Source organism: Oryzias latipes, chromosome 10, assembly GCF_002234675.1.
Source record: "Oryzias latipes chromosome 10, ASM223467v1".
In the NCBI taxonomy this organism is placed as follows: Eukaryota; Metazoa; Chordata; class Actinopteri; order Beloniformes; family Adrianichthyidae; genus Oryzias; species Oryzias latipes.
This window is the reverse complement of record NC_019868.2, coordinates 17,072,021-17,095,231: the sequence shown is the minus strand read 5'-3', so window position 1 is coordinate 17,095,231 and position 23,211 is coordinate 17,072,021. Positions and strand designations below refer to the sequence as shown.

At 40.7% G+C, this 23,211-nt stretch overlaps 5 protein-coding genes across 10 annotated transcripts; 1 reads left to right on the top strand and 4 right to left on the bottom strand.

Annotated features, from left to right (window-relative positions):
• On the bottom strand, nt 1-5,243 carry LOC101163179 (protein FAM53C). 4 transcript variants are annotated; one of them, XM_020706638.2, is made up of 5 exons: nt 5,117-5,243; nt 3,238-3,478; nt 3,088-3,148; nt 1,744-2,522; nt 1-1,255 (listed from the first exon to the last, which is right to left on the bottom strand). In XM_020706638.2, exons 2-5 carry the CDS (start codon nt 3,322-3,324, stop codon nt 998-1,000), a joined length of 1,185 nt encoding a protein of 394 aa, XP_020562297.1. In that variant the 5' UTR covers nt 3,325-3,478; nt 5,117-5,243; the 3' UTR covers nt 1-997. The 4 variants fall into 4 exon arrangements, with proteins under 4 accessions (XP_020562297.1, XP_004073374.1, XP_023815007.1 ...); XM_004073326.3 differs by having other exon boundaries at nt 1,744-2,489; nt 5,117-5,242; XM_023959239.1 differs by having other exon boundaries at nt 5,105-5,126.
• A 289-nt stretch (nt 5,244-5,532) lies between these two features.
• On the top strand, nt 5,533-9,249 carry phykpl (5-phosphohydroxy-L-lysine phospho-lyase). The gene is made up of 13 exons (XM_004073324.4): nt 5,533-5,763; nt 5,850-5,968; nt 6,071-6,230; nt 6,306-6,380; nt 6,455-6,542; nt 6,623-6,739; nt 6,849-6,931; nt 6,999-7,224; nt 7,392-7,546; nt 8,450-8,539; nt 8,621-8,754; nt 8,828-8,872; nt 9,110-9,249. The coding sequence occupies exons 1-12, from the start codon at nt 5,705-5,707 to the stop codon at nt 8,869-8,871; spliced, it is 1,350 nt and encodes a 449-aa protein (XP_004073372.1). The 5' UTR covers nt 5,533-5,704; the 3' UTR covers nt 8,872; nt 9,110-9,249.
• A 228-nt stretch (nt 9,250-9,477) lies between these two features.
• LOC101162934 (heterogeneous nuclear ribonucleoprotein A/B) lies at nt 9,478-14,355 on the bottom strand. 2 transcript variants are annotated; one of them, XM_004073325.4, is made up of 9 exons: nt 14,231-14,354; nt 13,540-13,771; nt 11,731-11,899; nt 11,497-11,655; nt 11,286-11,417; nt 11,117-11,207; nt 10,832-10,987; nt 10,636-10,721; nt 9,478-10,180 (listed from the first exon to the last, which is right to left on the bottom strand). In XM_004073325.4, exons 2-8 carry the CDS (start codon nt 13,752-13,754, stop codon nt 10,651-10,653), a joined length of 993 nt encoding a protein of 330 aa, XP_004073373.1. In that variant the 5' UTR covers nt 13,755-13,771; nt 14,231-14,354; the 3' UTR covers nt 9,478-10,180; nt 10,636-10,650. The 2 variants fall into 2 exon arrangements, with proteins under 2 accessions (XP_004073373.1, XP_011478567.1); XM_011480265.3 differs by having other exon boundaries at nt 11,117-11,417; nt 14,231-14,355.
• A 555-nt stretch (nt 14,356-14,910) lies between these two features.
• Nucleotides 14,911-17,696, bottom strand: nme5 (NME/NM23 family member 5). Of its 2 annotated transcripts, none has more exons than XM_004073322.4 (5): nt 17,446-17,696; nt 16,476-16,681; nt 15,469-15,569; nt 15,156-15,274; nt 14,911-15,066 (listed from the first exon to the last, which is right to left on the bottom strand). In XM_004073322.4, exons 1-5 carry the CDS (start codon nt 17,572-17,574, stop codon nt 15,007-15,009), a joined length of 615 nt encoding a protein of 204 aa, XP_004073370.1. In that variant the 5' UTR covers nt 17,575-17,696; the 3' UTR covers nt 14,911-15,006. The 2 variants fall into 2 exon arrangements, with proteins under 2 accessions (XP_004073370.1, XP_004073371.1); XM_004073323.4 differs by having other exon boundaries at nt 15,182-15,274.
• Nucleotides 17,697-18,464: 768 nt separating this feature from the next.
• On the bottom strand, nt 18,465-21,815 carry rack1 (receptor for activated C kinase 1). Its single transcript, XM_004073321.3, has 8 exons — nt 21,590-21,815; nt 21,051-21,222; nt 20,178-20,325; nt 19,814-19,909; nt 19,494-19,604; nt 19,106-19,246; nt 18,791-18,901; nt 18,465-18,575 (listed from the first exon to the last, which is right to left on the bottom strand). The coding sequence occupies exons 1-8, from the start codon at nt 21,696-21,698 to the stop codon at nt 18,510-18,512; spliced, it is 954 nt and encodes a 317-aa protein (XP_004073369.1). The 5' UTR covers nt 21,699-21,815; the 3' UTR covers nt 18,465-18,509.
• Nucleotides 21,816-23,211: the final 1,396 nt, after the last annotated feature.

Sequence of the window (23,211 nt, the reverse complement as noted above, 5' to 3'; positions counted from 1 at the left end):
TTTGGGAAAAAATAATTCTCTATTAAATTTTATTCATACACAAATTGTGCGGGGGGAACATTCCCATCAGAAAAAAGAATTGGTTGAAAAAGGCCACCATCTGCTCCTCCAGCCTCCGCCGCTCACAAGTGTACCTACCGGTACAACATACGGTGTTCTGCCCTTTTGAGTCCACTGAATCAAGTTGTCCAGCAGACTGTTTGTGTGCCACACATTCAAAGATATGTGAATCTGCACAAATGGAAACTGCAAAAAAGTGCCTGGTTTTGTGAAAAGAACACCAGATTCCCCAAAACGTGTGTTTTTTTCAGCTTAAGGCATAGTTTGCTTATCGCCAGCATCACTTTAGGTGCGTTTATCAATCAAATGCAGAAATAGATGAACAAAAAACTCGGAAACTTCCAATGAAACGTCCTTTTTAACAGTGTAGACTTATTCCACAGGGGTGAGTTGTGGATTAAATGTGTGAGGAGGGGGAATTATCCTGGAATGTATCGTTCCAAATATAAATAACAGTTTTATTTGGAGGCTAATTTTTAGAGTAACAAGAACTGAAACATTTGCAACAGCTCACAAAGGATCAATTTAAAGATCAGCTATAAAATCAGCAAAAGACAGAAGAATTCCAGTTTGACCCGATATCTACTGGATTTAAGTGTTTTTCAAGTTAAGACTGTTGAGATGCTAACAAATTGAAACGGCTAAATCAGACCTGTGTTGAAATAAAGAAATAAAGCCTGGACTTGCAGAGTTGCTAACTTGCTCATTTCCAAGTCCTTTTGGAGTGTTTAACAGGCAGGCACTGACATTTTTAAATGCTAAATAGTGACTTAGCTCAAGTCTTGCAATGCAGTCTGAAAGGAGGGTCTTGATCCTAAACACTGCAGATGTGCCTTACAGATGCAGCTTATTCCCAAAGGGTTCTGTCAGGCAGCAGGAGAAAGCCTACAGGTGTGCTTTTAATGGTTATGAATGCATTAATAGCACCAGAAAGTGTTCAGTTTTCTTCTATGAGATTCAAGTCTAATTCTGTGCAGTCTCTTTCAAAGAAAACCTTTGTTCCCACGTCCATTATATTCGGTTTTCTTCCCTCCTCCTCCTCCTCCTCTTCTTCTTCTTCACTTTCACTTAATGGCCCGATGCTGACCTGTCCAAGGAATTCAGCGGGGGAGAAAGACAGGTGATGCTCTGCCGGAGAAGACACCGGAAACATGCAGCTGCCCGGTCCACACAGCAGGCTGTCACGACTACTGATCTACAGACGAAACAACAAAATCACCTTGACTGAAAACTTAAACCAAATAAGAAAGTTATTAGGGAAGAGGAATAAAAATAAGTGAATTTAAAAAAAAAACACATCTTGGAAACTGTAAGCAGCGGTAAATTATTCTGGTTAAATGTAAAATGGAAACTAACAATATGTGACCAACTCTATGTTCTTGTGGAAGTGTACTTTTAACACCAAAGGAAGTAGGTCAGCTTTAGGCAAAATATCTAAAAACGGTCAAAGTCCCATTTTAGGAGACTGCCTTAAGTCATTTTTCATGTGTCAGGTCGTGGTTGTTAAATTATTTTGCGTTCACTAAGGTGATTCCAGAATGCAGCTGAATAAATGAACAGGTTCATAAAAGAAGGGTCATTTATGTATGAGGCCCAATAGAATCACAGCAAAAGGATATTTGTCAGCTCTTAGGGATTCTAATAAAAACAACAAATATCCAGTGAATAACTTTCTAAGCTCACCTGTGTCATCTTGCTGAAGTCCAGGCCAGGTCTAGGGCAGGGCAAAACATCTGGGTCACGTCGCCTCTTCAAGCGGGGTCTGCGCATGTCACACGGCTGAGAGTGGCATCGAGGAAGTGCAGGGGGCAGGCCGCGCCTAGAGGAGGAGGGCGTACTGCAGGCCGAGGTGGGAGACGGGGACAGACCTGGCTGCTCCACGCCAGAGAAGCCGGAAGGTGAGGGTTGAGGGTGCGAGGATGCTACAGAGGCGTTTTGAATGTGCACGGGGGACAGGGAGAAACAGCGCTGGAGCACTGAGTGAGAAACAAGAGGGGCTGGCGAAGAGGAGCAAGACGAAGGCAAAGCGAGGGAGGCAGCAGTGTTCGGTGCATCTGGGGGTTCCCAGGGGAAGCTCCATGACAGAAGGGAGTCGGATGACAGTGCTAAACTAAAGAAGGTGGGACTAGATGATGAGTGTATAGAAGAGGTGAAGGAAGAACTGGGACCACAGAGCGGCACTGAACTGGCCGCTCCTCCACTGTGACAGCCATGTTTGACTGGAGTCCACACTTTGGATGCGCTGGGATGCCAGGTGGAGCGGCAGCGGGACAGGTCCTCTGGGACTGAGAGGGAGCGGCAGTGGCGTTTTGGAGGTGGAGGGGGTGAACTCTGGACCGTCTCGCCCGCCCCCGCCCTCTGCTGTGGCGGTTGAGAGTGAGATGGAGATCGAGTGGAGTCGAATATGCAGAAATCTGAGGATGGGTGCGCTGTGGAGGAAGCATGAGTAGATGAGCCAATCTCTGAAAACGCAGAAACAAAATTCAGGACAAAAAAGGGTTTGAGATATTAAAACTACTCGAACTAAAGAAGGAGCACATCACTTAAATTTAAAATCTATGCACTTTTTCTCAGTCAGCTTTAGGATCAATTTTAAGTTTCTTTTATTATTCTGTAAGTCTTTCTTTTTACCAGATTTATTTTAGTTTATGAACTCTCAGAGCCCTCAGGTCCAGGTCTGCTGGTGGTCCCAAAGGTCAGAACAAAAACCCACGGAGAGGCCACATTCCAGCACTGTAGGCCTCGCCTGTGGAACAGCCTGCCTGAGGATGTGATGGCTGCATCCACTTAGGAGGCTTTTAAGAAAAAAACTCTAAATTTATCTTTTTAGCCCAGCCTTTAAGTCATTTTTGCATTTCCTCATGTTTTAATTTGACTCTATGGATTGTTAGTTTTTAGAGAATGTGTGCATGTTTTTTTTTTATTATGATTACTATTCTGACTACTATTTTTTAACTAATTTATTTATTTCTTTAGAGCACTTTGGGGTGTTTTGTAGCACGAAAATACAGTTGAATTTGAACTTACCTTGAATTGTGCTAGATTCGCTCCATGAGATAGTAGGACTGGAGCCCACTGCAGGTAATGACTATAACAAATGTGATAACTTGCTCTCAAAAACAAAATTCATAAAACCCATTTAGTTCAAAAGACAATGCTTACTTTTTTCCAACTCACCACGGTGGAATTGAAGGAGAAAGCTTTGTGATACGGTTCCTCCAGGCTCTGCTTACGGAGCTGCTCTGTAATAAGCGTAACCATCATCACCGTCCAAGGAGACGCATAAAGATTCACAAAGGGGGTGGTGAGGATGTCAGTCGTCAGGAAATCCTGGCGTGGTCTGTGGCGTCCCCCTCCGCACCTCAACCAGCCAGACTGACCCGCACCGTCTCTACAGCATCATCACCCCTCGCGTCACCTTAAGAAAGATGAGAAACGATGAAGCTGTCAGTGATCTACAGGAAAAAAGTTGAACACGGAGCAAAGTTCATATAAAGTTCTTTAAAAAAAAATCACAGGCAGATATATAATCCCCTTATGAAAACTGATCACACATTTGAGAACCAAGCCACAATAATTGTTCTGCCTATTCATATTGAGAGACAATGTTTTTGAAGAGCAAAGTCATATTAGGTAGCATTTAGTACAAAAGACATAGAATAGGTCTTACCTCAAAATATCTGGGTGATATGCAAGAAATTAAATGAGCTGAGTACAATAACCTGGTAGAAAAAGAGTTGTATCTACTGCTGAAAATGGAAGGGGGAGGGACAGAAAAAAAGGATGGGGGAAGTGTATGGGAGCTGAATGGGACAGGGCTTGAAAGCGTAGCACAGCACCTTCTAAAGAACACATTTATCTGGGTAAGTCACACTGGTGTCAAGTTGCTGGAAAGGATCGGACCACGAGAGAGTCCATCTAGGACGTTTTACGGCTGTATTTCCTATCCAAGTAGAGCCCTTTTGTAACCTTTGATAAGTTACAGAGTAAACCACCAACTAAGGTTGTTAACCTGCGCTTGCCATGAGGAAAAATCCATGTAAATCTTTAATCAGTACAACATAAACATCTCAAATTGAAACTAAAAGAAAAAAAAAGCCTTAAATCACCTGCTTTATCTAGGTCTCTGTGTGGTGGTTAAAAAGTGCAAAGGCTAAAGTACACTTAATGCTGCAACCAGAGTTAGCTTTTAAGTATTATACAATGAAATGCAATTATTTCAAATAAAAATAAAAATAAAGGAAATTTGATTACGTTTAGAGTTTGAGCTTTCAGGGTTAAAATCTGGCCTCCAGGGCCTGCCTTCTTGTGACAAACATGGTGCTACTATGCTAACTGTGGTTCACACCACAGTAGTCAAAATAAAGCTAGTCCTATAGCAAAAAGAAGAAAAAGGAATTGCACTAAAAATCTCTAAAAAATATATTTAAAAAATTGCACATCTAACACGTTTCCTAAAACAAACTATAAACAACAGTGTGTGCTCAGACTGACTCTGTCTGAATCTGAGCGACATGCAGGATGTGTGTGGTTAAATAGTAGTTGCATAGGTACGACTTGACTAAATGTCTTCATTTACATCCAAAGGAAATAATGAGTAATTTTTACTGCGCAATTCGCACATTTATGACGAAATTATGAGACAGCACGTGCTCTTTCACCAGAAAATGTGTCACGAACCTTACATGCAAAAAAAGTACTATCACTGTAATAAAGAAGGTATTATTGTGTCACGTCTCTACTAGCTACATACACGTATTTTCACGTGAAAACGACAAGGTAAAAAGCACGTTATGTCAGTAACACAATGCAACTAGTGACACATCAAGACGTTAGCCGGTTATGTTAGTTAGCTAAAGATTATAACCGTTATCTAAATATACTAGAAGTACGATATTTTATTTTGTTAAAGAAATTCCGGTTTGTTTGGCTCCTAACACAATTACTTAATTAAAAAAAATTGGACTTTGCATTACTGCGATAACTAATTAAAAGCAGCTAGCTTGGCCGTTTTACTTCACATAGCTAGCATGCTACAGCTGACCTGATGAATTACCTGCTTTCTATGGTTCCTTAGCAACCGAAGCGGGACACTGAATGCACCGGGTAACCAGAAGCTTTGCGGAATATTTATAGCCCTTGGACGATACCAATATAGAAAAACGTAATAGGTGGAACATTAAAAATTAAGGAAACGACGGAGCAAACATGTGACAGATGTTTTTGAATTAATTTGTAATCACATGCATTTTGAACTCAACAAGACCAAGAGGAAACGAATAAATGGCCTAAAACAAAATGTCACGGTCACCTTTGGATTTGTTAGAATAGCCCAATCGAAATAAAGCTACAGCGTGATTTAAAACAACTTTGAGAAAAATTACAAATTATTAATTATTTTTATTTTACAAAACATCAGACAGAGAATATTTGTTTGTTTTTCTGTTTTATCTTCCAGAAAAATTAGGCAGTGGAACTTTATGCAGCAGGGAAACAATAGCAGGAAAATGGGAAGAGACACGCTTCTCACGCATGCTCAGTGGCACAGTGCTAACCAGCTGAGTAGGAAGAAGAGTTGGGTAAATGTTTTAAACCTCCTGTAATCGACATATTATATGACTCACCGTTTCACGCTTTGCATGCTATGGCTGAAGAAAACTTTACTAAAGAAGAAACCCTCGCGATGAGACTAAGGCTAATTGGGTATGTGAAGTGAAGTTTTGATACTCTACTGTGCTATGGACACTTAAGGTACATGTTTCTTACAAGTAATTGTTTTTTTATTACAGGCAGTCATGTCGACTGTTTTACAAAGAAGACCCTGTCAAAATAGTGAGAGCAAGAGGACAGTACTTGTTTGATGAAAATGGGAATCGCTATTTGGACTGCATCAGCAATGTCCAACACGGTAAAATGCTTAGGGACCGAAATATGAAACAATTCTGCCTCCTAGTGGCCAAAGATTGTAAAAAAAAATGCAGATAATTGACCCCATGTTTACCCCCCACAGTGGGTCATTGTCATCCTGCCGTTACAACGGCTGCTGCAGCACAAATGGACCTTCTGAACGTAAATACTCGGTTCCTGAACGACAAGATAGTCCTTTATGCTGCTCGTCTCGGTGCCACTTTGCCTGACAAACTGTGCGTCTTCTATTTTGTTAACTCTGGGTAAGAAAGGCCCCGATATTTTTACAATTAGTCATTGATGGAATACTATAGTGACTGTTTATGCCTTTCCCACAGTTCAGAGGCCAATGACCTGGCCTTGCGCTTGGCCCAACAGTACACCCAAAACCAGGACGTCATAGTTCTTGACCAGTAAGCTCCATAGCTTCAAAAAATCTGAATTTACCCATTAACACCACCCTTAATGTAGTCTCCCCCTGAACCAGCGCTTACCACGGACATCTAATGTCCCTCATTGACATCAGTCCTTACAAGTTCCGGAAACTGGCGGGGCAGAAAGACTGGGTTCATGTGGTGTGTAGGTCTATGCACAAAAATTCTGATGGCGATGTTAACGTCTGCTTATCGGAGAGGATGCGCTTCGTCTTTTCCAGGCGCCTTTACCAGACACCTACAGAGGGATGTACAGAGAGGATCACCCCAACCCAGGCCAAGCCTATGCAGATAAGGTCAAAGACCTGATAGAGGAGATCCACAGGAAAGGTCGCAAGGTTCACTGTTCATTTTTATGAATATTCCTGTTAAGATTCACCACTCATCACTCATTAACTGTGGCTAGCACAATATATTTGAGTTAACTTGAATTGCTCTTTTGCATAGATCTCTGCATTCTTTGCTGAATCACTGCCAAGTGTTGGAGGGCAGATCCTCCTGCCCCAAGGATATTCCAGTAAAGTCGCCGAGTGAGTAGTGACTCAGCCGCCTTTTGTTTTTTGATTTAAATGTGATTGGTGCAAATCTACTTTGAAGGTACGTGCACTCGGCTGGAGGAGTTTTCGTGGCAGACGAGGTGCAGACGGGGTTCGGACGTGTGGGGAGTCATTTTTGGGCTTTCCAGCTACAGGGGGAGAATTTCTGTCCAGACATAGTCACCATGGGGAAACCCATGGGTAATGGTCACCCTGTGGCGTGTGTGGCAACAACAGTAGAGATAGCTCAGGCATTCACAGCGAATGGAGTGGAGTACTTCAATACGGTAAAATTATGTTCAACTAAAATTCTATTAGAAGAAAAAAAAAAGAAGCTTTTTTTAAGTAGATGCTCACAACTGAGTCCCGTATGTTAATCATTTAGTGAAATTCTTTATCCTGGTTTTCTGTGAAGCCAACACTTTAAAAATTTGTGTCGCACTGCTTGATGCAGTTCGGAGGGAATCCGGTGTCGTGTGCGATTGGCCTGGCGGTTCTTGATGTGATTGAGGAAGAGGACCTCAGAGGAAATGCCATAAGGGTGGGGGAACATCTGAAGGGGTTGCTCAAAAAGCTGCAAGCAAGACATGAAGTAATAGGAGATGTAAGGTAAGGAAACCAGAAATACCTTATTTAAAATCATTTTTAAAAAATGACAGTCGGTTGGGTGCTTCTTCTTCACTCAGCTGTTTTTACATAATTTCCTGGCCAGAGACCTTAAAATCGGTGCAATTTAGTACTTGGTCATCCAATAAGTAAACAGTAATAACTGAGCTTCATACACCTGTTATGTTTCAATTAAATGCATTAAAGTCCCACTCTGATCGTCTTTTGATCTACAGTCAAAGCGTCCCTAGTGGGCTTTTAATTATGATCGTGCCTTTTTCAGTCTAAATTTAGAAAAAACTGTTGTTTTCTAGAACAGTATCTGCAGAGCGGTAGTAGTTCATTAGAAATTCACCTCTGAGTTGTGGGCGTGGAGTAAGTCTGCCCACTTCCCATCATCCATCTGTTGACACTCTCCCATTAGCTGACAGCCCCTCCCACCCTAACCTAACATTAACGGTGCAACAAAAATGGCGAGCAATATTGGAGTTTTCCAGCCGTACAGCCTTGAGCCAGATTCCACCTAGGACGAGGAAAACAGAGACGTACATGGATCTATTTGCACACAGGTGCATCGAGATGCAGCGAAGCAGGGAGCTTGTGGCTTTTACCTTCATACCTACAAACTCCTTCCAACGGCATTTTGGTGTTTGCTCCTGGTTTACGATGTGAATAAAGAAATCAGCCTAATGTTCTTTATGTGTGTCCTCTATTGAGAGACAAATAGCACAAGAGCAAAACATGATTTTCATTAGAGCAGGTCTTAAATGTACCATTGTCTTTCATCTATTGTGGGATAAACTACAGTAACTAGTTTTGACTTAAAAACAAATGTCACTGTAGAGGTGGTTTATAAAATTAAGTCTACATGCATCCATGATGCTCACTGACCTTTGTCCTCTCTAGATGTGTGGGACTGTTTGCAGGAGTGGAATTGGTTACAGACAGAGAGAAGAGGACTCCTGCCACCAACTTAGCTGCGTTGGTGGTGAAAAGGTGAAGTCTGATGGTTCAGGTCATTGGAGTTTGATTCTGCTGCTGTGAATTTAGAAGCACTCCATGATTTATCTATAATAGGTTGAAGGAGGAGGACAGGATCTGCATGAGCACCGATGGCCCATGGGACAACATTTTGAAATTGAAACCACCAATGTGCTTCAGCGTTGAGGATGCAGACCTTGTAGTGGCGTGCCTGGAACGCATCCTCTCAGGTGAGTCACGCTCAACCACCCGCACAGCAAATGATGAACATGCGTGTTTGTGACAGCGTTTGATTGTTTATAGACATCAAAGCAAACCACCTCACGCTGGAAAATGAAGACATCTAAGGTTAGTTCAACCTGTAAAAAACTTTTAATTGCATCACATTTTCAGGTGGTCACATTCATAGTTCAGAGGTAGAGATGTTACCCGTTCTTGCAGTCGTTCCAGTCTAGCGTTGAACGTTAAAAAAAAAAGCGTAGGAACCACATGAACAAAAGCAAAGTTTACATCCAGAGCACATCAAGTGGAATCAGAATGTTGTGCGAAGAACCCCCTTTTTGAAACTGAACTGTTCTTTTACAGGTCTTTGGCACCAATTCACAGCATCGCCATGGACCAAGGCATGTCAGCTCCCAATACATTTTCTTCATTGGGAAGGACTCCCAAGAAATATTTTAATCATGAAAGCGCCAAAAATGCAATAAAGTGATACTTTTAGAGCAGTTCTTTCGTACCTAAAAAAGATCACTTACCATTACCTATGACAGAAATGTTGTATGTGGGCATACAATGAATGGAAATCAACATACATCCAGTTATTCTCAGGATGATGAAGCCCTCTGCCAATGCTTTCCAAAGGTCGTCCAAATCAGGGGAAAAAGTTTACAAAATCTGCAAGCCTTCTAGCGATACATTTACCATTAACTTTACAAAGAACAAAAAAAAGATGCTTTTTGTAATATGAACCAAAAGTTTATTTCTACCACTTTTACCCAGGACATTTGAGGAAGGAAACTCCAGTCACAGAGGGAATGCCCTCTTACATGAACAGGCTTGCATTCAGTTCAATGACACCAGTAAAGCCAGTTAAAACTGCAAACATAATCAAGAAAAAAGAAAGGAAACTCTTTAAAAACCAAGACAGAAAATAGAAAAGGGGGGAATGACTCCATCTGTATGATTATTGGCAACACCAAAGTGACACACCCACTTCTGCTCGTGTTAAATCCCTTCTTTTTCTACGCAAGTCGTGCAGAATTCTTTCAATACAAGAGGAACACTTTTTTTTTTTTTACAAACAAAAAAACCCAGGAAATAAAAAAACAACTAAACGATTTTATTTGAGAGCTTTCAAAGCTCTTGTTCCTCCACACGTGTAAATCCAGTTGACATGTAAAAATACAACCATACAATACATTAGATTCAAAAAAGGTACCAAAAAGTACAGTAAAAAAATAACACTTCCATCGCTGGAAATGTAAATGGACACAAAAACCAAAAACAAAAAGTGGGAAAAAAAAGTGACAATTGCTTCCCCAGTTTCCTCGCTTGATCTGTACAAATGGAGTCCAAATTTCTGCCAACTCCAAAGGAAAAGCCAGAGCCCATGTTCGCTGTGGTCAGACCATGGATCTCTTTATATTTACTTTAGACCTTAGGAGAAAAACACGGTGCTTTGCGTTACTGAGAATAAATGCCACCTTGCATGCAGTTACATACAGACAGACAAGTGCATGAATGAGTTTGACGGGTCAGTGAATGGACAGACAAACTTTGAAGGGGGGAGGAGGCGGAAACACGACAGCTAACCATGACACCTAGCACCCTCGGCGAAAAGCTCAACGGCCTCCTGTTCCTGTTCTGAGCCACCGCAAACTCAATCCTCATCGATGTTCCAAGTCTTTGCAGGAATGCAGCGCGAGATGACTGCATGACATCCGCCAGTAACGACCACAGACTAACACCCACCCACCCACCCACACCGCGGCCAACCCTGAACCCCACAATGCTTGGATGGATTTGGAGGAGATGGAGATCTCTGGGGTCAAAAGGCACTAATGGTTAAAGCTACGTTCTCATACTACCACGGATGATGCAAGGATGCATACCTGCACTATGAGTGATCAGTATGGCTTGTAGCTACTCTGGTGGCCTCCACGTCTTGGAGTTTTCCCATAGCTTGTATTGCCCTGGTCTGGAGGACAAGAGAAAAAAGGGACTGAGTTCTTCTTTATAACAAGGAGGACCAAAAAAAATAAAGTTCCTCTCATTCTGTTTCTCTCCCTGGGGGGACTTATCGCTTACTGTAATCGTAGCCACCCCCATAGCCGTAATAACCAGTGTAGTCATAGTTGCCATAGCCGCCATATCCATAGCCCTGCTGTCCATAACCATAGCCCTGGTTGTTATATCCTTGGTTCCAGTAGTTGTTGTAGCCTTGATTCCAGTTTTGGCCCTGGCCTAGAAACAAATCACACGTGTCACAACTCTTAGCAGCTACATCAGCTTTGGTTAACCATTACAGGTTGATTAAGAAGTATTCTGGTGTTATGAAAGCATGACTGATAAACGACAAAAAAAAGGGCTCACCTCCACGCCCCCTTCCACGTCCACCATATCCACGGGCGCCATACTGCTGCTGCATGTAGACCTCTTTGGGTTGGGCGATTTTTATTTCACACTGCAACGCCACAAATGAGAAAACGTTGAGAAAAATTCCTAATTCTGCATCTTTACTGTCAAGAATTGATGCATTTACCTTGCTTCCACCGACAGTGTGGTACTTCTTCTCCAAAACTTTCTTGACTGAAGGCTCTTCTTTGTATGTAATGAATACAAATCCCCTCCTCTTCTCAGTCTTTGGATCCTGCGGTAGCTCAATAGTCTCGATCTAAATAAGAGGAACCACACTCATTAAACTTTATACCATATTTTATAAACCAAATAAATAAAAATCACATGTTTGTTACCTCTCCAAAGGCTCCAAAGTACTCCTCAATTTCCTCCTTTGACAAGTCCGGTTTAAGGCCCCCCACAAAGATCTTTTTGACTATCTCTTTCTTCATGGCCATCGCTCTCTTGGGGTCAATCTGCCGACCATCTAACCTGTGTTCCTTTTGTTCAAGAACCTATAAATAAATCAGAATGAGTTAGAATTTGACTATTGGGATAAATGTGGACTTGTACAGTTTCCAATCACTCACTTTGTCTACACTGGCAGCATCTTTAAAGAGAATGAAGCCAAATCCTCTTGACCGGCCCGTCTGCTGATCCATCTTGATGGTACAATCTGTCACCTCGCCGAATTTGGAAAAATAATCCTTCAGGTCTTTCTTGCTGGTGTCCCAACTGAGGCCTCCAACAAACATTTTTCTGAAAAGCAAAATAAAAGCAGAAGGTTAGCCAAACGGGTATACCTTCCCGGATGAAACACCAACACAGTTATTCCATAATTATATTTTGTAAGGATTAAATAAAGTCCATTAACTCTACAGTGAATAGGATGACCGGTACAGATCTACAAAGAGGAGCCCATGCTGGAGGGAGTTGCTTTGGGTTGAAATTCAGTAAGGAGAGCAGTTCATGGCAATCAAGGGTTTGAAGGCCCACTTGGATAAAACAATCGCGGTTTTAACTCAATTATTTGACTTTTTTTCTTGACATTCAAAAAGAAAGAAATTCTTGAGATGTAAACAATACATTAGGCAGACCATAAGTTCCCTGCTCTACTCCTCTACTTCTGAGGAATCCACTAGTAGACAAACCGATCCATGTCCATCTTCATTGCCCTCGTCTGAGCTGCTATCTGGCTCAAAACTGTGCGGCTGGATAGCTCCGTTTTTAATGCACCTCTAATGTCAGGATAGGGGTGTGAGGGACTGTAAACCATCAGGAGAGACTACATAGATGGATGATGGGGGTCTGGGGAGGACTTATTCCAAGCCAATGGTGAGGTGAATTTCTAACGCTTTGCAGGAACAATGTCCTAGAAAATGACAGTTTTATTTATTTTATTTTGGCTAAAAACGGCTTAATTATACCTCTGGAAACAAGTGGGACTTTAACTTCCAGACTTGAGAAACATTACATGATGGCTGTGTCCGAATTCCCACCCTAATCATGAACTATTCAAAAACTATATAGTGTGGGACTATGTAGTGCCCTGGATTTTAGAAGCAATTCAGACAACATGCCCACTATTTTTCCTTAACCAGAGAATATGACGTAATTGAATTCAACAAGTGAAAATCGTTTTGCAACGACCATTTATGAATCCACTGAGTTATGAAGATGAGAAAGTTGATGGTTTATTAAAAAAAAGCACATTTAAATACATTTTTAATTGCAAAAATTGTACAGACAATGCAGTGTGGTCTATATTCGCCAATCTAGTGAGCATCAATGCACACTGGTTTTTTGCAGACTTCTGGGAAATCTTTAGGGCACAATTTTGGATTTGCAGATTCAGACAGCAGTACAAAATGGCGAACACGCTATAAAGTGAGTAGTGAAAGAATTCTGACATAGTTGACACCTTATCACACACGACCCCCGCTATAAGAAGGGTGAACTATGACCTTGATACTGACTATCCGAGCTAAATAATAAAAGATTTTAATAATAAAAAAAAAAGTTATACTATTCTCTGTCAAATAACTCCTTGGTGTTGAAACCTCCTAATGGATCCAATGTACCTGTTCCTGCATAAACACCAGCAGTGTACATGCTGTTCCAGAGGTCTGTTGACCCAGTCACGTGGAGGTGGGAGGTGGAACTGCTATACTCTAAAGAACCGCATGATTCAATACTATTACAGTCTGGCCAACATGAAATTTGCACATTTGAAACCCATATTCGTCTGATTAAGTTTCAGGTGAAGCGCCCATCCCCCACTCAGATCCATACATGGCGCCAACAAAAGGCCGGCGGAACAAAGAAGCACTGCCAGCCACCTAGCTTGTCAAGCGATGCCTGCTGGGAGAACTTTGTTCTTGTGCATGTTTCCCACTCACCCCGCATCTTCTTCGCCTTTGCTCGCGTCGATCTGGCCTCCTTCGTTGCCGCCGTTCTGCGAGCTCCCATCCTCGGCGTCCCCGCTTTGGTCGCACTGGTTCTCGGCGCCGCCGTCTTCCCCCTCGCCGACTAGGCCGGCTCCATTAAAATCATCGTCGAGCTCGTGCCCGTTTTCCGACGTCTCCATGTACTGCTGCTCCGCTTCTTCAGACATTTTTCGTACTATGACACCTACACCCGAGGAAACGATAGAAACATGCCTGTTAATGTCGGCGTCTGTCGTGATTCTGTTCGCCATTACCCCATTACGAATTCACGCTTTTCCCACCATTTTGACCAGCAGATTGGCATTTCATACATTCCAGTTTAAACCGGGTTTATAGCACCAAAAACTCATCTTTTTTACAACATCATCATGGCGGCGACTATCGCCAATCAAGAGTTGTTCTGCCGGGCGTAGAGATTAGCGACGTTGTAGCCATCTCACATCGATAAACCCGGACTGTGCAAATTAAATTCGCAGTTACGTAAGTCAGAGGCCACGCAGCCCTGAAAATTATTAAAATCATGAAATATCGTTCTTCTGTAATCAATATAATGAGAACCGTTTAAAACACAAACAAAGAATGCAGGTAAAATTGCGATTGCGTCGAGTTATGATGAAAAAAAAAATTATAACAGTCTACTTACAAGCCTAGCAGCCGGAGAGCTCTCTTCAAAATGGATTCTCCCACGCGACGAGAAACTCATGGTTGGTTTTCTGGAACCGGCAGGGGGAAAAAATTGACATTTTTCCAAAGAAGCTTTCTGATTGGACAAGGCCGACTGTCAATCACAAATCAACCTATCACACCAGAGTTAATCTCTCTCCTCTATTTTTTTAACACCACTCGTTTCCGCCCCGCAGACGAGGGGAAGGAGTTTAAAAAAAGAAGTGCGGCGTTCACTGATATCAGTTAAATGAATGATCATTACAACGCCCATGTATCCCCTTTCTTTAATTTTATCTTAATCTTTTTTATTTAAGTTTGTATTTTTCTGTATTATTGTTTTTTTTTTACTTAACTTTATTAAGGTTGTTTACATTTTTCTATGCCTGTTGTAATTGTAATTTGATGAACACTTTATACGACGGCGACAATGTTGTAAACATCAAGTGTTTTTTCTACTTAAAAAATGACGCTTCCGTAGCGAGATTAACGATCGAAAATCTTCCGTTTTCACAAGTTTCGACGCAACTCAAATGCAGCACATTCATCTAGTCAATTCTTAAAAAATATAAAAGCTTTCAGTATGTTAGAAAAAACACTCGAATACAATTTAGAACAAAACTTAGTTGATAATGTCACAAAACAAACTTAATGCACAAACACAGCTGAAAGTTGTGTGTTTATTCATAGAAAGTGGTACATAAATTGAATACATCTGGAACTTCCTGAGTCTTTTATTTTGATATCATCCAAGAGTTAGAAATATGTTTGAGGCTGATTCGGATTGTTTTGCAGCAGCCAGTCAGCAAGCCAAATCTGTAAATAAAAACAAATAAATAAATAATTAAATAACAGGAAAATGCTACTAATCAATAAAAAGAAAAATCTGCATAGAGTAAACTAACAACAGGATTGAGGGGCTTTTCTTTACAAAGCTCTGTGAGTCCACGAAGCAAAACCGGCTTCAGACACCTGCTCAGGTATTCCTTGGTTTCATGCTTTGAAGGGGAAGGCTCAATGAAAGCTACAGAGAGAAACAGGAAACATCTATTAAGTCATATAAAATTATACATTAAATACGAAGAGAATGGTGACAATTGGTAGAAAAGAAATTCAGTCTAGTTGTGAGTGAAGGATTAAAACAAGTTTACATGTTTTTGTATTTGTTGTAGTAGCCCTATAGACAACAAAATGTGTAAAAAAGAAACAACAGCTTACAGTTTGGGAACATGAATTTAATCTCCCTCACAGCTTCTTGAAAGGACTCACTGCCGTGAAGAGCATTTTTCAGGTCAGAAGTTCCATATTTCGCTCTAAGACTGGAGAAAATCAGCCATATCATCAGACTAAAGATCTAGATCAGGGGTCTGCAACCTTTTAAGCTACAAGAGTCACTTGGTCTAATTTTCTACTGAGAAAAACACAGTAGAAGCCGCAAAGTCCCACTTCACAAGTTTGGAAAAATTCCTTATTCATGCTTTTGTGGCCATTCATTCACAACATGGAGCTTTATAGCATCGACAATAACTGAATTAAAGTGAAAAATATATATGACATAGTTTTAATCAATTGTTTAATCACATCTATTTTACTTTTAAGAACTGCACAACAATTTCATTTTCAAAATAAAATACAAACATCTGCTAAAGCAGATTTAAAGTTAGCAGATTTACAGAATTAAAAGGGCTAATAAAATTGCAAATCAAACATGGCATGTTTTACAAATATGTCTTTGGTGCACAGTCTTGCTTTTTTACCTTTTACAATACTATCAAATATATTAATGACATCATTATTTCTAGATCCATACATGTAAACACAATTATTTACTTTGAATACTTTGCTTCTGAACAGCAACTAGACACTGTGGTACAGCAGAAGATTGGAAAATGTGCTTTATCTGCATCAGTATGGGCATCTGAGATAAAAATCTAAGCATAACTGACAACTTAACGAGAGAAAAAAAAGAACCAAAACCACAAAAGCATGATATATTACAATCGTATGCTTTTTTTCTTGAAAGCCAAAGAGCCACAATTGAGGGATAATAGAGCTGCATGTAGCTCTGGAACCTCAGGTTGCAGACCTCTGATCCAGATATTCTTCATTGACATGTCATAGTAAAATTTATTCTATTATGAATGTAATGAAATGAAAAATCTACACTGATAAATACAAATGTACTCCTCTGTTACGGTATAAACACAAATAAACATGAAACAGACCACTCTGGCTGACTTTCTTTGGCGTTTGTGATGCTGGCAGGACCAATGATGGACTTCCAGCGTGTGACAGCATCCTCACAAGCCAGCACCATGGCAACGATCGGGCCGGAGCTCATGTAAGCCATCAAGCTCGGAAAGAAAGGTTTTCCGCTGCAGTCTGAGTAGAAGTCACTGCACTGCTCTTGACTCAGCTGCAGCCTTCGCTTCTAACAGGATTGGAGAACGGACAGCAGAACCATGGCAGGAGAGATGACTATTTAAACTTGACAGAAAGGTTTTTTTCAAACACGTATGTCCTCATGATTTTCAAACATCCTACATGAATTAACAGCTAGAGTAGGCTGTTCAAAACTGACGTTTACCTGCAGTTATAATGAAACCACTAACCTTTTTTTGCTCTGAAAGCTAGAAGATCTTGTAGGTTAATACATTACTGTTCCTTCACGTGACTGAGAAATTTTATTTGTACCATCCTTAAAAAAAACTTCTTGTCTTCTGCATCTCTAACCCTTGTGCCATCCTACATTTCATGGACACCAGTGAAGATTGCAAATCATTGAAGAAAAAAGGTTCAGCGCACTGTATTGTGGGGTCTAGATGACCCAACTCCCAATGTTTAAGAGCCTAGGATAGCACAAGGGCTAATTGTGTCAGAAATGACTTTAGCTCGCTCACCGAATTGTTTGGATTAGCGCCCTCAAGTGGCCAAATGATCTCACTGCTCATTTGGCCACTGTGTGTGAGTTCTTGTTACATTTTGGAAAAATAAACAGTTTCTACACAGCATTTTATTTATACTTCTAGCAACAACAAAAAAAACCTTTATTTTTATTGTTAATAAACTTCACATGGCAGTAGACATGTGTCCACTGCGTTAATTAAACGTTGGTCACACAGAAAACTACTCCTTCTAAACGTAAATAGTCTCAGTTCTCAGACGTGTAGGTTTGCGCATCAGTGATTTACTAACCTGCAGGATTGTGAGGCCCGACTGAAGGATGAAACCTTCGATCTTCTCGGCTTTTTCATAGATATCTGGCTTTATGATCGCCAGTGTTCGTTCTACACGAATTTGATCGCCTAAATGCGTAAGTTCCATCTCTGTCTCACGCAAAGTAAAACTGATTTTTATAGGAACGACAAGAAGTCCTCCTCGTCCCACCAATTCAATACCCCTGCGCTGTTTTGGTTGCTACGCTACCATTTCACAAGTACGGGAGCTGAGGAGGGACAAACTTCTTTTATTTCCTACTTGCCACGTGAGAAGCCTTTAAGAATGAAAACTAAGGGTGTAATGATAGATTTTAGCAATAATTCGATATTTATGGTTGCTGATTCATATCGATTCAGTTTGAATGATCCGATTCACTGACCTAAAATGGATCCAGGAGATCTTTAGCCAAAACTTCAGTGTGACTCGGATAAATACCTGGTACCTTGTATTTCCTACAAGATAAGTTTAAATTGTGTACAAAAAAACTAGTAAACAAGAATTAATGTCAAATCCATTCACATTTTAGTTTCATAAAGTTGAGCCCACTGTTTTTCCACATCAACCTAATCCAAAGAGAACATTCTACCACACTGGATGGTCACATCTTTGCAAAATTAAGTATTTCTGCACATTGGAGTGGAATGATCAGTTTTTGCTGCAACCCATGCTTCAATCCAAAAGGCAGTTTCCAGTATTGATTAATTTCATTTCTAAACGATTTTATAATGGTCTGGGGTGTTTTGATTAACTTGCCACATGCATCAATCTGGATGGATCATAGGAATATAAATCAATTCAAATGTTTCACTCCTACAATTAACTTTATTCATGATTCAATGTAGACCTCAACATTTCAAACTTAAATTTGTTAACTAGCTTTTTAAATGATCTTGCATCAATATTATAAGTAAAACTTTGATTATGAGCAGTCTTCTAAAATGACAAACTCAATCTGCGTGAAAGTAAAATATTTAAAGTTAAGACCAACACACAACTTTTCAAACAGTCTTTTTATTTAAAGTCGATGCAGCGATGGATTCTTATCGGGTTCCAATGGTGACCTGCCACACTCTGATCAGGTTATCGGTGTAACCAGCAAACAGGGTCTGCAAGCAAATGAAGGATGGAAGTTACTGATCACAAAAACCATTAAATACATTGATTATAGCCTTGATTTTTGTCCTTTCCCCTCATATTTGCAGGACTGTCAGCAGTCAAAATCAGAGCTAATAGTGAATGGGTATAATCACTGGGGGTTAGAAGGACAGACTAGCTTTAGCAACAGCCCCATCTTGTACTTATGTCAAGAGGAGCTGAATACCTGTCCATCAGCAGACCATGCCAGAGAGGTGCACTGTGGGGGCTCGGCTTTGCTGTTTGTGCTGATCACTTCCTGTCTCAGCTCATCCACAATGATTTTCCCTTCCAGATCCTGCACACAGAATAAACATTTACCGTATGACTAAAACAACTCAAAATAACAGGCAATGTACAGAAATGACTGAAGCTAATTAGTCTGGAGCTCAGAAACAGCCTCTGTTATCATCAAGCAATACAGTTAGCATTTTCAAGTTTCATCAAGGCCCATCAAACCACATTCAGCAGTAGTTCCACATCATCACGTAGGAGCTCTCACCCAGATCTTGATGCTAGGGCCAGTGGCGGCACAAAGCCAGTAGCGGTTGGGGCTGAAGCAAAGGGCATTGATGACATCGCCGCTGTCCAGGGTGTACAGGTGCTTGCCCTCGTTCAGATCCCAAAGCATAGCCTGGCCGTCCTGATTGAGAGAACATTAACAAGAAAATAAGCCATGACCACACAGCAGCTCTGTTCTGGATCTTCATTTAGCGTGGCTTTACGACTCAGTGTCACTCAGAAACAGCCTCTTTTGTCATCAATTGTTTACCAACAGAATGATGTGTTATTTATCCATCACAGTTGACACCTGGAGGTCGGCCTTTGTGTGCCATCACTAAAAATCTTCACAAGTATACGAGTCGAGTTCTCCAACTGAACCAGCTTACCTTTCCACCGGATGCACACAAGGAGCCGTCAGGAGATACGGTCACCGTGTTCAGGTAGCCAGTGTGGCCGATGTGGTTAGTCTTCAGCTTGCAGTTCGCCAGGTTCCACACCTATAGAAACAGCAGCAGACAGTGACCGTCAAGTTTACACTGACATGAAAAGACCAGATAAAACTGTGGAGACGTGCTCTCATCCACAAAGCTTCTCATCAGAAACCAGGTCAGGTAATACATGCAAACTTCTTTAAAATCATGGAGCATATTTTTCTATTGTTTTTAAATCAATCTAATGGCAAATGAAGGGAAGCGGAAGTACAAACCTTGACCATCTTGTCCCAGCCGCAGGAGACAATAATGGGGTTGCTGCTGTTTGGAGAAAAGCGAACACAAGACACCCACTCAGTATGGCCTTCATCCTGCAAAATCAAACACATACGGTTTTACAGGAATCTATTTGATTACAGGTCAATGCTTATGTGATTTTTTAAAATAAATTTACAAAATTTACAAGCACGAGATTATCAGTAAAGCCTTTCTTTTTGAAGGTTAGCGACTTAATTTGCTTAACTTCATGATCTGACCGTCATGTCAACTCTTCACAGGAGTTCAAAGTCAATAAAATCCTGCAGCACGGATAAGGACGTCATAAGATCTACAAAGAGGCAGCATTATCCGGCAGCTCACCTGAATGGTGTACTTGCAAACGCCGAGAGTGTTCCACAGCTTGATGGTCTTGTCCCGAGAGCCAGACACGATCTGGCGGTTATCAGCAGAGAAGGCCACGCTCAAAACATCCTTGGTGTGTCCAACAAATTGGCGGGTGGTGAGCCCTCTGAAAAATGGCACATTTACCTATTAGCAAGAGGCTTTCAATAAAAAAAAAAAAAAACATGAAGAGGACGCCTGTCATCACACCACAGCTAAGAAATACACTCCACAACAGACGGACCAAGAAAGGAACATCAATAAAGGTTTGCCTTTAGAAAGCTGTGAAACTATCAAATGTAAACAAAAAAAGGTAAAGGCTAGAGACAATAGTACATTAAAACAAGTCAGTTCAATCCCATAAAATATAAACAGGATAGATCTCCATCAAAATGACTAAACATACAAGTTGAGAGAATTTGGCATTTAAAGATGATGTGAGGTGGAATGAATTAAAAACAATGAATTTAGGTTGACTGGACGTTTCATGACTTGTGAGGCTCCTAGAAACAACTAAAGCTGTAAACTGGTGCTTAAAAAACTGAAATGACTGGACTGGATGCAGGTAAACCTCATTTTAAAAAGAAACATGCTAAATTGATTTCCAAATCTCTCAATAGCAAAACAACAAAACTAATCTGAAATCTAAGGTATTTATATGCATCATGGAATGTAATCAGTAAATGTACTCGTCTTCTTTTGATAGTCTTTAGTACATATGTGTTAGGCATCTTTTCAAAATACATCCCATTTTCTCCACAAATGAATGGCTGGCTGGCAGCTGCTTCACATAAATGATTAAAATCATGCTGCCACCAACCACTAAAGAGATGCTTCCTGCCCTTCACTTACGTGGTGAGGTCCCACAGGCGGAGGGTTCCATCCCAGGCTCCTGACAGGGCAAACTGTCCATCAGAGGAAATCACAACATCACTTACAAAGTGAGAGTGGCCCTTCAGGGAGCGCTGGGGGATGCCATAGTTGGTCTCATCACGGGTCAGTTTCCACATGATGATAGATTTGTCTGAAAGCAAGAGATACTTTAGATAAACACATTCAAACCACTTTTATATTTATTCAGATACATTTTTTTTTTCAAAATAAAATGTGCATCAATAAGAAAAGTGCTTCAGTTACAACTAAGTTTTTTTGAGGTAGCAGCTGCCACATATTATGCTATGTCACAGGAAGCTAGCTTACCTCTTTGCTAACATGTCTACAAATGTTCATTTTGCATCACTTTATATACGGTAAAAACCTCCGTAGTTGTTTATTAAATCTAGCTGGTTTCATTTACTCACGCAACAAATTCAAAGTTACAGCATTTTGAACGCAAGCAGCTGAGAGCTAACGTTAGCCATGTTGGCGGTGCCGGCGGGGCGAAGCCTCACCTCGGGACGCCGACAGAATCATGTCGGGGTATTGAGGTGTAGTGGCGATCTGTGTGACCCATCCACTATGCCCCTTCAGGGTCCCCCTTACTGTCATCTGCTCAGTCATTTTGGGGAGGTTCGGTGGTGCCTTTTACAAGGATGGATTCGGATTTTAGACAGGTTCAGCCGAACCTAGCTCCTCATCGCATCTAGGCACAGAGGAAAAGGAAATACGACCCCGGATGCAGAAACTATGAAAGGTCGCGCAAAGGATTCTGGGACGGGTGGACTTGACTACACCGCAGTAGTCTGCTTTACGCCATTGATGTATGCACCTCTTAGCTTGTTTTTCAATTAAAAGTTCTCTTAAAGAAAGGGGAAAAAAATCCCAATAGTTATCTTTATTACGTACGGAAGAAGATTAGGACCACGGAGAAAGGGAAATTCTCACTTTATCTCAGAATTCAAACCTTTTCTATCTCAATAATGTCAGATTTCTGACTTTATTCAGAATTCTAAATTATCCAGTCAGAGTTCTAGACTTTTTTTTACGACTTCTGGCTTTTTTCTTCGGATTCTAACCCCCTCCCCCCATTTTAACCTAATTAATTAATCTAATTGGTCTAATTTAAACTTTTTTTACTCTGTGCTGTTTAAAATAATCTCAGATTTCTGACTCTTTTTTTACTTCGATTGTCATTGTGTTGTCAGAGCAAAGTGTTTGGACAGCCACAGCCACATCCACTTATGGCAGCAAAGGAGTGGCAACGTAAAAAGCATTTCAAGATGAACTTTTGTTTCTGATCAAATACCGTACTCTTTTTCTGTGCCCGTTTAACCCTTGTGCTATCCTATGACCCCCACCCTTACATTGACGTGTTATTCCTACCATGAAAAAAGTGGATAAAGGTGGAAAGATTTCATGTAATCCATGGACACCAGTGAAGATCACAAATCATTGAAGAAAAAAGGTTCAGTGAACTGTGGGTCTAGATGACCCAACTCCCAACGTTAAAGTGCCTAGGATAGCACAAGGGTTATACAAACACATTTTTAAAAATCATACAATGTGATCAGCTAGATTTTTTTAACATGTTGTCGTCTTTCAAAGTTGAATAGTATCTATGATGAACATTACTGACCTGTCATTTTAAAAGTGCGACATCTTGAAGAATCAGTGACTGCCAAATGCTTTTTTTGTTACTGTGCTGTACTTCCATTCATTATATTACAGATTGTTTTTTTTATTCGAAAATAATCAATTTTGCATTACTGCGATGTTACTTTATTTTGATCATGCAGAAGCAGAGGAGACAAATATACGACAAAGAATTCTATATTTGAATGAGGTGTAAGGCAGTTTGTATGATGATCCATCTTTTTGGAATTGTTTTTTTAATTCAAGCACACAAAACAAAAGAAAGCAGAAACAAAAGAAGCCAAATAGCTAGGATCTGTTCGTGATGCCAGAATTTTTAGGGAGTCATAATTGTGCCCCAAATTTCACCAGGGTATAATTTACCTTCATTTTTTATACAATGTCATGCATTTAATGTTATGTAAATTATACACTTTAACTGCCATTATAGGACATTTCAGTGGTTACTTGCTGGGGGACAGGGGGTATCCTTGTCTGCCAT

Coding starts and splice junctions, on each gene's coding strand:
- LOC101163179 (XM_020706638.2), bottom strand. CDS start 3,324: ATGATGGTTACGCTTATTACAGAGCAGCTCCGTAAGCAGAGCCTGGAG. Junction 3,149..3,237: donor TCTCCTTCAATTCCACCGTG/GTGAGTTGGAAA, acceptor CATTTGTTATAG/TCATTACCTGCAGTGGGCTC. Junction 1,256..1,743: donor ACTTCAGCAAGATGACACAG/GTGAGCTTAGAA, acceptor TTTCGTCTGTAG/ATCAGTAGTCGTGACAGCCT.
- phykpl (XM_004073324.4), top strand. CDS start 5,705: ATGGCTGAAGAAAACTTTACTAAAGAAGAAACCCTCGCGATGAGACTA. Junction 5,969..6,070: donor CATCAGCAATGTCCAACACG/GTAAAATGCTTA, acceptor TACCCCCCACAG/TGGGTCATTGTCATCCTGCC. Junction 7,547..8,449: donor GAAGTAATAGGAGATGTAAG/GTAAGGAAACCA, acceptor TGTCCTCTCTAG/ATGTGTGGGACTGTTTGCAG.
- LOC101162934 (XM_011480265.3), bottom strand. CDS start 13,754: ATGTCTGAAGAAGCGGAGCAGCAGTACATGGAGACGTCGGAAAACGGG. Junction 11,418..11,496: donor ACTTTGGAGCCTTTGGAGAG/GTAACAAACATG, acceptor CCTCTTATTTAG/ATCGAGACTATTGAGCTACC. Junction 10,988..11,116: donor ACGTGGAAGGGGGCGTGGAG/GTGAGCCCTTTT, acceptor ATTTGTTTCTAG/GCCAGGGCCAAAACTGGAAT.
- nme5 (XM_004073322.4), bottom strand. CDS start 17,574: ATGGAACTTACGCATTTAGGCGATCAAATTCGTGTAGAACGAACACTG. Junction 16,682..17,445: donor CGGGCCTCACAATCCTGCAG/GTTAGTAAATCA, acceptor CAATCCTGTTAG/AAGCGAAGGCTGCAGCTGAG. Junction 15,275..15,468: donor TAAATTCATGTTCCCAAACT/GTAAGCTGTTGT, acceptor TTCTCTCTGTAG/CTTTCATTGAGCCTTCCCCT.
- rack1 (XM_004073321.3), bottom strand. CDS start 21,698: ATGACTGAGCAGATGACAGTAAGGGGGACCCTGAAGGGGCATAGTGGA. Junction 21,223..21,589: donor GATTCTGTCGGCGTCCCGAG/GTGAGGCTTCGC, acceptor TCTTGCTTTCAG/ACAAATCTATCATCATGTGG. Junction 19,247..19,493: donor TGTGTGCATCCGGTGGAAAG/GTAAGCTGGTTC, acceptor TCTCTCAATCAG/GACGGCCAGGCTATGCTTTG.